This window comes from Alligator sinensis, unplaced genomic scaffold (assembly GCF_000455745.1).
Source record: "Alligator sinensis unplaced genomic scaffold, ASM45574v1 scaffold387_3, whole genome shotgun sequence".
Classification (NCBI taxonomy): Eukaryota; Metazoa; Chordata; order Crocodylia; family Alligatoridae; genus Alligator; species Alligator sinensis.
This window is the reverse complement of record NW_005843027.1, coordinates 423,839-434,281: the sequence shown is the minus strand read 5'-3', so window position 1 is coordinate 434,281 and position 10,443 is coordinate 423,839. Positions and strand designations below refer to the sequence as shown.

The window sequence follows — 10,443 nt, the reverse complement described above, 5'->3', positions numbered from 1 at the left end:
ATTTGCATGCGGCCTGCATTATGGCCACTACGGGGCAGCGCCCGGTCCTGGTCCTGGAGCTACGTTCCTCTGCGCCCGGCCAGTGACTCGCGGCCTCCAGGAGCCGCCAGTTACCCTAGTCTGCCCCCATGCCCTGTGGGATGCAGGGAGGGGCGGCTGCAGGGTTTCTCTACAAACAGGGAATCAAAAGCACAAGACTTCAGGGAGGAAGGAACCTGGTTCTGCCTCCCGCGTTGAGACGGGATCAAACCCCTCTGGGCCCCTCTGACAGGTATTTGCCTCTTTTGTCCTTAAAAAGCCTGCAGATCTCTCAGTGTTGCACCAACCACAGGAGAAAACTTTTCCCAAACGGTTTAACCTAAATCATCTTAGGTGCAAATTAAGTTAGGTTCTTCCTCTCTTTTGTGGTCTTGGAGGTAAGTAGAGCCACCTTTTACATAAGACACTTCTGTCTTCTCTTTTCTAAACTAAATAACCCCCAACTTCCTCCCCACCCCCCACACGTTCCATTTTCTGAACTTCACCTTGCTTTTTGCTCTCCTCTGGACTGTCTCCACCTTGCCTAAATCCTTCTCAAGAGCAGTGCCTCAAACAGGACACACATCTCCATAAGGGCTAGGAAGTATTATTGTTATTTTGCAGTTGAACACCAAGAATCCTTTCATCTTGTGATTCTAGGAATTGAGCCTTTCAGAAAACAAAACAAATGTCCCAAAACACACAATCTAATTTTAAAAGTTGACAACACCTTTAGGGATCCCAACCCCCAAGTTTTCTTTCCTTGTAAGATGCCGCAGCTCTCCATTCCCCCATCTGATTCTGGGAATCCTCATTAAGCTTCTTGTGTAGATTGATTGCAGCCCATGACTTCTGTCTGATTTCAGACTAGGGGATTTCAGTAGGGATTCTGGGAATCCCTACTGCGCTGGACCCAGAACTCTGGCTCCCTCTTCTCACACGATGCATGTATAATTGCACCACCAATGCATGACTCCTTCCATTGCTCCACCTCTGTCACAAGCCTCAAGCCAACCTTTCACCTCTTCTTTACCACTGTTTTCCTCTTTACATGTCACCTCCCCAAAGCTGGCTTTGTACAGAATAATGCTAGGCCTTCTCATATAAGCAATGACTGCCATTTTGTATCCCTCCACTGCCTCCTTGTTGATTTCAAGATTGCCCTCGTTTTCAAGGGTTCACCTCAAATGGCACAAACAGACATCATTTTGTACTAATTTTGCAAGTGATAATACATCCACTTCTGACTAAGTATAAAGACACCCAGTCAATGGTCTCTGCCTGTACCCTAAGCACAGGCAAAGTCTGCATAGTTATTATTCTGGTACTGGCTTACACTGAGCTGAAACTGCATGTGTTTGGAGGGTAGTTGGAGCATAGCACTTTCACTGAGGTGGCTGAAAACAAAAAGTATCAGTGGAAGAAAGGTACAGCTTACACTGCTTAGAATCTCTGTAAACTGTGGAATTCTTCCAAAGACAAGGCTCAAACTGCTGAGGTTAATGGAAGTTTTTCCATGTAGGTCACTGGGCTTTGGAATAGGCCCCAGCCCTTTACGCAGAATAACTTGGTAGGTATATGGAGATAAAATTAAGGAGACTTGTCCAAACTCCTTAGCAAGTTCAGTGAAATAAGGCAGATGTTTGGGCAAGTCATTTCCCCATTTCTATACCTGTATCTCTAAGATGTGAGTGATAATACTTACTGCCTCAGGGACAGGGAGATGACAGCAGATTAGGAAAGCACATGGAGCCCCTCTGGTAAAAGGCAGACTCCAGCAGTACAAAGATAGCAACACTGCTCAGCCTGAGCCTGTTCAGTCTGAGCATGGGCATGAAAACACTAAAAGGTTTATTGACAAAAGGAAACAAAAGTGGACAATCCAGATACACCTCTAGCTCCCCAGACCTCCCCAACCTCCTGTGAGGTTCCATCTTCTCACTCCCCATGCCATTTGCTTCAATCAAGTCAGTCCGCAGTAACCCTCAGAACCACACCTTTTGGTGACACACAAATGTTCTGTAGCAACAGGAACCCAACAGGACAGGGTGAACACATATTGAGGCCTCAAGTGTCTGTAGCATTCTAGAATGGTCCTGAGATATTTTGCCCAATAAGTTGCTGTTTGGGAGAATGAAGTATTTTAAGTTGGAAGAAACAAAGTCTGCCAAGGCAGAGGCCACGAGGCAGCTTGCAGAGCATCCTTTAGGACTGGGGGAAATAACAATACTTGCATGTCGTGCCTTTGTGTTGTTCCAAATTTCCCCTAAGCACCACACAATCCTCCATTCAACATTTGTACTCACATGGTACAAGGCTAATACAAGCTGACAAGGAAGACAATGGCCAAAAGAGTCAAACTGACAGCCAAAGAAAAAAACTAACAAGGGAATTAAAAAGCTGCAGACAGCTGGACTCCTGACTGGCTGCTTGAGAGACCCAGCTGGTGTTGGGAATTGGTGCTCTTCGTAAGAGTGGCAGTTTCTACAGCTCACTTTGTTAATAAGGTGTTGGTTCCTTCAATCACCAGGCAAGAAGATTTCAGCTGCGTCTCTCCAGGCACAGCTAGGATGGTGCAAAAGAAGCATGACATTATCCTACCATATTTAATGATGGAGGCAGATATTACAAAAGGAAATGGCATCATTTTTAGAAAGCAACAAGGTATTTATATCAACTACTGCACCTGCACTGGTACTAGCTGGGAACAATCACAAGAAGTACCAGTCTTCATGCTTCAGGATATTATTTGCGGTACAAGAGTGAGTGGTCAGGAAGACATACCAGTGGGGAAAAAAATCCTACTAGTATGGCACTTTGCAGTTAAACACATTGTGGAAAACAGCAAATGGAGTGGGGACACTTTTGCCACTGCTGTTCTACTCTGTGTGGCAACTGGGACTCCTGAAAGGGAGGAGAAGAGCAGCACATTGCACTGAGATCTGTTATCAGCACCTGTTAGTTGCAAAGGATAACATCTGGGCCTTGAGAACCGACTCTACGCTGAGGGCTCCTGTCATCTCCAAATTGGTTTCCTCAGAGCAGGGAAGATAACAAGTGCAGCTCTCTAATTATAGAGGCACATAATCATCTATGACAAAAGGACATCTCCTGGGAAAATATATTTATAAAACACATTTCCCTCCTCCTAAATAGAAGGTATTTGGATAATGAAACCAATATATAGGCATAACACAGGAGGGAAAAATTAACACATACCTGAATGTGGTGGGATATAGGCATCCTCTCCAAACAGTGCTAAAGTTGCCTGTTTATAATCTGGACAGAAACAAATACAGCCCAGTATCACCCCTGGGAACACTTTGCACAGTGCCCGAGCAATGCACATCAACATAAGATCCTCAGACTCCTTCAAACCAAACAGTCAAAATATGGACCCCATGCCAATGTGCTCCGTGCTAGGAGAGGCTGGTTCCATTCCTACCATCCTGGTAGCCCCCTCAGCACATGATGGGACTTTCTACCTTTCTTCAGCACTTCCCTGAAAGGAGCTTAGCCCCCAAGTCTCTCCTGTCTAACCTTGAGATTTATACAGGGATAGTCCTTTGCTGGTCCAGTTCTGACAGGGGAGTTACCACAGTCTAGGAGACCCTGTGTAGTATTTGTCTCCTACTTGGCAGTGGAGCTACCCACACTGTTTACAGCACAGCAACTGGGGGAGGCAGAGTCAGAACTTGACTGCCCCTTGTTCTTCCCAAACTCAATCACCAATGGTTTCCCCTGCAGGTTATATCCATTCACCAGCAGCAAAGCCTTCTGGGCAACCTCCACACCTGCAACAGGAGTGAAATAAAATTAGGTTATAGGTCTCTGCTCCTCAAGCCCACTGAGCTCCACAACAGATTTTGTGGTCTTCTCCAGGTCATTAAGGATTCTCATATTCACAATCTACCTACAGCAGCTATACCATATGGTGGTGACATCACATTAGTAGGGCAGTGTAGTGAACAGCAGCCAGCATCAGAGATCCTCCTCATCCATGGAAGATAACCTCACTCTTATTCCATGGAAGGGCTGGAGGTTTTGACTGGAGCCATACCGGGGTCTGGATAAGCTTGGAAACAGAATCCTCTGCTTGTCCCAGGGCAAGTAGGCCTTCCAGCACATTGCACTTTTAGTAATAAGGAAAGGACTACAGGGAGCAACTCACTGGAGAAGGTGATGAAGGCTTGGCCCCTCATGCGGCCATTCAGCAGGCGGAACTGAATTGGTGGCCTGTCCTTCTCCTGGAATCGAGCAAATAAGGAAACCAGCTCCCTCACTGTCACCCGGGGACTTAGGTTCTTCAGATACAGCACCTGACCAGGACAAGGAGAGACTCAGTTACCACAGGCACGTCAAGTGACATTTCTTTACATCCAGCTACACCAGACCTGAACCTCTCCCTGCTCTACATTTGAAGGGACTGACTCTATCCCTCTCATTGAATACCCCTGTAATCTTTACACAGAGGAATCTTCTCGTTCAAATATCTCTTTTCTCACAGCAGAGGAAAGAAACTACCTACTTTTGGGGGGAGGGGAGAGTATGTCCTCTTCAGGTGATGGCTTCAGTCATTAACAAGCAGGAATAGCTTCACCACACCATGGTCCAACAGTAGCCAGGAAAAATAACATACCCTATATTATCACCTCTAGGTTGGCTTTTGCTGTACCTTGCTTGGCTTTCCTGGACTGTATGAGGCAAACCGGGGAATGTTCTGGATTTCCTCCTCTGAGAGACGGTTCTTCTGGATCTCCTCTTCTGGAATGAAATCCACAGATTCCTTTATAGCCACGGGGCTTGGGGTGGGCTGTTGGGCTTCAGATTCCACAGGCTTTGGTGCAGGGACAATGGGATCTCCATCATGTTCTACCTTCTTTTCCTGGTTGGAAAGTAGCCTTGTTTCTTTATTCACAGGTCCAGTTAGGGCCAGGGAGCAAGGCCAGCATGGATCACCCTCTACAGATGGGCATTCTTCAGGTAACTGTTTGCTTAGCATTTCTTGATAAACAGTCTCCAGGTTACCCATTGGGTCCTTCTCACTTGCCAACCTCTTCTGAGCTTCATCTGATCCACAGTAAAGAAACACAGTGAAAGAACAATTATGTATATCACAGGGAAGCAAAGAGTTGGAACTTTGGTCCCAAGGGCAGGGAAATGCTTATTTGGCCAACTCCATTCAGCCTGAATCAGGAAGAAGTGCACAGGACTGGGATTCAAGAGACCAGGGCTCCATTGCCACCTCTGTCCCTGACCCTACGCAAGTCACTTTCCCCCTATATTCTTCCATATGCCTCCAACATTTGTGCCTCTTCAGATTGCCAGAAATTTGGGGCAAGGACTGCCTCTTAATAAGTACATGCACATGGCCTAGCAGCCCTAATTCTAAATGAAGTCTCTGGGCACTGCAATAATATCAATAGTTAATGGTAAAATGGAGTGTACATGCTGCTATTAAATGTATCAGGCTGAGGTCTGTCTCAAAGTTATCCTCTGCCACCTCAGTGAGATCCAGAGAGTATTAATAGAGCAGCACTTGATCTTCCAGGGAAAGCATTTCTTAATGAGGCCTACTGCTCATATGTTAAACTGTTTGGAGAGCCCACCCTTGAAGGGTTCTGTTCACACAAAATGCTCCTAGCAAGAGGAAAGAATGCCTCCTATGCTGCAGGAACAGAACAATTTCACCAGAGGGAACAGGCAAGAAGGAAACACCCATGGCTGCCCCAGATCTGCATTTCTAGGAATGCCAACTCCTGCAAACTCAGGTGCCCAATGAGTCACTCCTAGCCTGCTAAGGAGGCAAGGGGAGCTCATATACCTTGGTGATAGAGTGCCCTCAGGAAGGAATGACGGTCTGTCCCCTGGAAGAGTGCATTCTCGATTTCCATCTCCCGCCGGCTCAGCTGTTTGCTGCCAGCAAATCTCTGTGGCAGGGAGAGGATGTGCTGGCGTTCTGTGATCTTCTCCTGGATGGCCTGCAGCCGATGCTGCATGGCCTCGGGGGCTGCCCCCAAACCAGAGCCCTGAAACAGAGCAGTGACCATACTTAGATAGAACGCCCACCACACCCACTTGTGGCAGGGCGATGCTGGAATTCAGACTCCACATCACTTCAGCCCCACTGGTTGTCCCCAGCCAGAGTTGTGCCTAGAGAGTGTCTATCCCCACTGGATGAACACTATGATGCAGGAAGGCAGGAACCCAGAATCTTTATGTGAGAGAGGGGGTAAGCAGCTCATTCTCTCCTGATCTTCTGGTTCATTTGCTTTGCTGCTTTCTTTGTCTTCATAATCCCAGGTTTCCTATGTTTGATAGCTTATTTTTTAAAAATCCTGGGTTGGACTTCATTTTTACACTTCCCTGTCAAAAGAGTCTTTGCATCACCACCTCAGATCTATATGAAGCTTCTATCTCTATTGGATGTCAGCCCCCAGTATCAGTAGCCAATCCTTAGCTTCCTGAAGTGGGAAGAGGATTGGGACTCCTTTTTGGATCCTGAGATGGAGTGTTTAAGATTCATTCCATCAAGTTTCATCTCAGTTGCCTAGGACTAGAATTGGGACCAGGGCAGGAGATAAATAAGCAATTTGCTCAAAAGAACTATATCACACTTCCAAAAGTCTTTAGTTCCTTTAACTAAGTAAATCCAGGTTCTGCTCCTGTTCTCCACTTTTTCTGTGAACATGGCTGTATGGATGATTGATCCCATGCAGCAGTTGTTTCTTGGCAGTACTTAAGACACCTCAAAAACTGCAGTCTTACTGGTTATTGTTAGCATGTTCAGCAGTGCTTGGGTGCTAGGCCCCACTAAGCCTGAGATGGCTTTCATCCCTGTGTCCCTGCCAGTACAACTCTTTCCTCACCTTCTGTGCTGAAGTCTGGTTCTTCCAGAGTAGGATCTCTGAGTCTGAGAGCCCCAGTTCCCGGAGAGAAGCTGTTTCTTTGTCATTCTCCTGCAGTGCCTGGAACTGTGATAAAGTTAGAGCACCTGCCGCCTCCTCTCCAAAGGGTTTGTAGAAAGCTGCAGGGGCAAAACATCGTCGCTTGGACTTGCACCTGTGAACCAAAGCAACAACAAAGCAAAAATTCCTTGCACCTTGGAAAAGAAGCTCACAAGACAGGATGCTGGCCTGGATAGCCTGGACACACACTGCCTAGGAGCAGCCCAATAAACACAGTTAAGAAGTTGTGCTTCTGCAGGTGCTATCGTCAAATCTAGACACAGCCCCCATTCTCCTACTAGATACTGTCTGACTGTAGGAAGCCTTGGAGTATGAAATACTGTCTATGTTAGCAGTGCTCAACCTCCAGCCAGTAAGGCCATGCCACTCATCTATGGGTCTCTCTACAAGTCTGAAAATATGGCAGTGGGGGAGCGGTAGCTGTGTTAATTGCCTCTCCCACGCTGCCATATTTCTGGACACGTGGAGAGCCCTGTGGGCAGATGACATGGCCTACCATGCTAGACAGCCTGAGAGCCAGGGTTCACTCCAGAGCAAATCTCATGCATGTGGTCAGACCAGCATGCTGGGCTGGATCCAGCATGTGGGGCCAGGTCAGCATGCCAGACTACACCCAGAAATCAACCCCAAATACCAACCCCACACCATTCATCCTGCCCACAAGGCTGGAACTTTGAGCACCACTGATCTGTCACCAGCAGCTGAAAAATCTAACTGCACCTTGGGTTTGCACATGGAGAATGCTGGGAGCAACAACCACACTCCCAAGCTCACTGCCTGAGTGAGACACTGCAAAAGAAGCTCCTGCTGTGAAAAGTCCCTAATTATTTCTGTTAGAAATTAAGCTGCACCACTATGCCCTCACCATTAGCGTGATGCTTTGCTGCTATCCTCTGTAATCTGAGCTTCCTCGATTTACTGGTACCCTTGTTCCAGCAGCAGTAGCCTATGTCCTCTGTCTTCTTTTGTATTTTGCCAGCTGGTTCAATACTTACTGTTCAATGGAGACAGTGGTGTCAAGCTGATGGTGAAGGAGGCTCTTCAGCTGCCTTTCTCCTTCTGTCTCCAAATCCTCCAGGAGGACATCATCAGCAGACAGACAGCTGTTGACCCTGGGGAATCACAACCAATGCAGAGGTGGTCAGTAGAATACAAAAGGGGCTTCACTCCCTAATACACCACAGTGAACTCTTGGTAGCACACTGATTGCCCCATCCTTTATTAGGACATTAAGAAGACAACCTGACACTGCAGATGGGCTCTGAAGAGCATGATGAAACTAAGACTAACCTGAGCCATGGAGCTCCCACTAATACCAAGCATAACGTTGCAGAGATTTGAGACTATTTCTCCAAAAAAAAAAAAAGATATCCCAAGAGTATATTTTTAATTCAAATGCAAGCTTTTATTTTTATTTCCAGAAGACCTATTTTAAGAAATGGATCCTGCTTAGCTTCCAGTGACTTCACGTAAAAAGAAACAGAACATAAAGCCACGTTCTTTTCTGCCTTTCTAAGGCACATCTTGTTCCATGGAGGTTACTTTCTACAGAGTAATTAGCATTTACTATTTGTGACCCTTCAATTCTAGGTGTTCACACAAATCGATAAGAATGGGGCTAGGAAGGAACATCTGACGTTAGTCTCAAACTCCACCTATAATGTAGGAGGCACTGGATGATTCAGTTAACACGGGGAAGAGCAAAAATAATTAGCAATGCTGGCTTTCTAAATCATTATCAAGTCATACTTTGTTATGACAAATGAGTTAGCTCACACTGTGCTCAAGACTGATTTAGGCTGTCCATCAGTGGGAATCAAACATGGTTGTTTGGGCATGCAACTTCAAAAGGAGGACTTCCTGGGCCACTGAATGCTGGAAACTGTAGGGCAGGAAGGGCAGGGGATGAATCACTCTGGAGGAGCCCTGCATAACTACTCTTCTACTTAGCATCCACTCTGCTACCGCAAGATAAATACTGGGCTAGATGTGCCTCTGCTTTGACCTGATATGGAACTTCCTATGCTCTCTTAACTCAGTCACACAGCCAAGGAGGTGATACTTTCCCTCTATGGGGCACTGGTCAGACCGTAGTTGGAATACTGCATCCAGTTTTGGGATCCATACTTCAAGAGGGATGCGGATAACTTGGAGAGGGTCCAGAGAAGGGCCACTCGTATGGTTAAGGGCTTGCCGGCCAAGCCCTATGAGGAGACTAGGGCCCCTGGCCCTCTTCAGCCTCCACAAGAGAAGGTGGAGAGGCGACCTTGTGGCTGCCTATAAATTCATCATGGGGGCACAGAAGGGAATTGGTGAGGCTCTACTCACCAAGGCACCCCTGGGGGTCACAAGAAATAATGGCCATAAGCTAGCAGAGAGCAGATTTAAACTGGACATTAGGAGGAACTTCTTCACAGTTCGAGTGGCCAAAGTCTGGAACGGGCTCCCAAGGGAGGTGGTGCTCTCCCCTACCCCGGGGGTCTTCAAGAGGAGGTTAGATGGGCATCTGGCAGGGGGCATCTCCACCCAGGACTCTTTCCTTCCTATGCAGGGGGTCGGACTCAGTGATCTATTGAGGTCCCTTCCAACCCTAGCATCTATGAATCTATGAAACATATAGGTGAACAGCTTTGTAATAGGGGACAGCTTTCTTCACGACCAGAGCTGGAAAGTTTGTCCTTGGATCCTAAATGAAAGCTTTGATTCTGTTTAACTATAGAAGCAAGAGGAGCCCACTTAGACCAAGCTGCTTTGTGTTAACATGGAGATTTAAAAAAAACTTTTCATTGGCTTCATCAGTAACAACGAGCCTGAACCTTGGTACTGAAAAACTGCTAAAAATCTTCCTGGAAAGCCTGCAGACAGGGGAGACTGGGAAGTCCTTATCACCACATCAGCAGCATTTCAAAATAGCTCACGACTTGGGGCAGCAGCATCTGACAGGACATCCAAAGACAGGGACCAGACAGCTCGGGAGGTGAATGTTGGGCCTGGTCTGTGTATCCCTCCCTGGCCAACCCCCTTGCCAACACAGCCCACACTCACTCCGGAGTGGATGCAACTCTGCTAGGGCAGGGCTGTCAAATATATAACCAGTCCTCCAAATCTGGCCTGTGGAGCCCCATTCTCTGGCCTGCTGTGCTGCCCTGGCTCTGGAGCAGACCCACATGTGGCACATGGCACCACCCCAGCCCCTCACACTGGCCCGGCCCAGCCAGAGTGGGCATCACGGACTCCCAGAGACGTGGGGCTGGAGGGACCTAGTCCAGCCGCTGCCCGAGGCAGGCTGGTCCCTACCCAAACACCTATCCACGGGATAGGTGTCACGGCCCGGCTGGGGCAGGCACCACGCGGAGCGAGCGCTAGGCCTGGGGTGGCTCCACCGGCCCGTGCACAGGTCCAGAGGAGACGGCAGCTCAGGGCCAGGCCGCTGGAGAGTAAGCTTTGTCCCCGCGCC

General features: G+C 47.7%; 1 protein-coding gene across 1 annotated transcript in view; it reads right to left on the bottom strand.

The window, feature by feature from the left end:
• Positions 1-1,846: 1,846 nt before the first annotated feature.
• Positions 1,847-10,443, bottom strand: part of RBM41 (RNA binding motif protein 41) — an 11,132-nt gene continuing 2,535 nt past the window's right edge. The window contains exons 3-8 of the mRNA XM_025193211.1: positions 7,982-8,098; positions 6,888-7,080; positions 5,843-6,047; positions 4,694-5,088; positions 4,190-4,337; positions 1,847-3,812 (exon numbers count right to left, since the gene is read on the bottom strand). Of these exons, the coding sequence (XP_025048996.1) occupies positions 3,649-3,812; positions 4,190-4,337; positions 4,694-5,088; positions 5,843-6,047; positions 6,888-7,080; positions 7,982-8,098 (1,222 nt within the window). The 3' untranslated portion in view covers positions 1,847-3,648. The remainder of the gene's footprint in view (positions 3,813-4,189; positions 4,338-4,693; positions 5,089-5,842; positions 6,048-6,887; positions 7,081-7,981; positions 8,099-10,443) is intronic.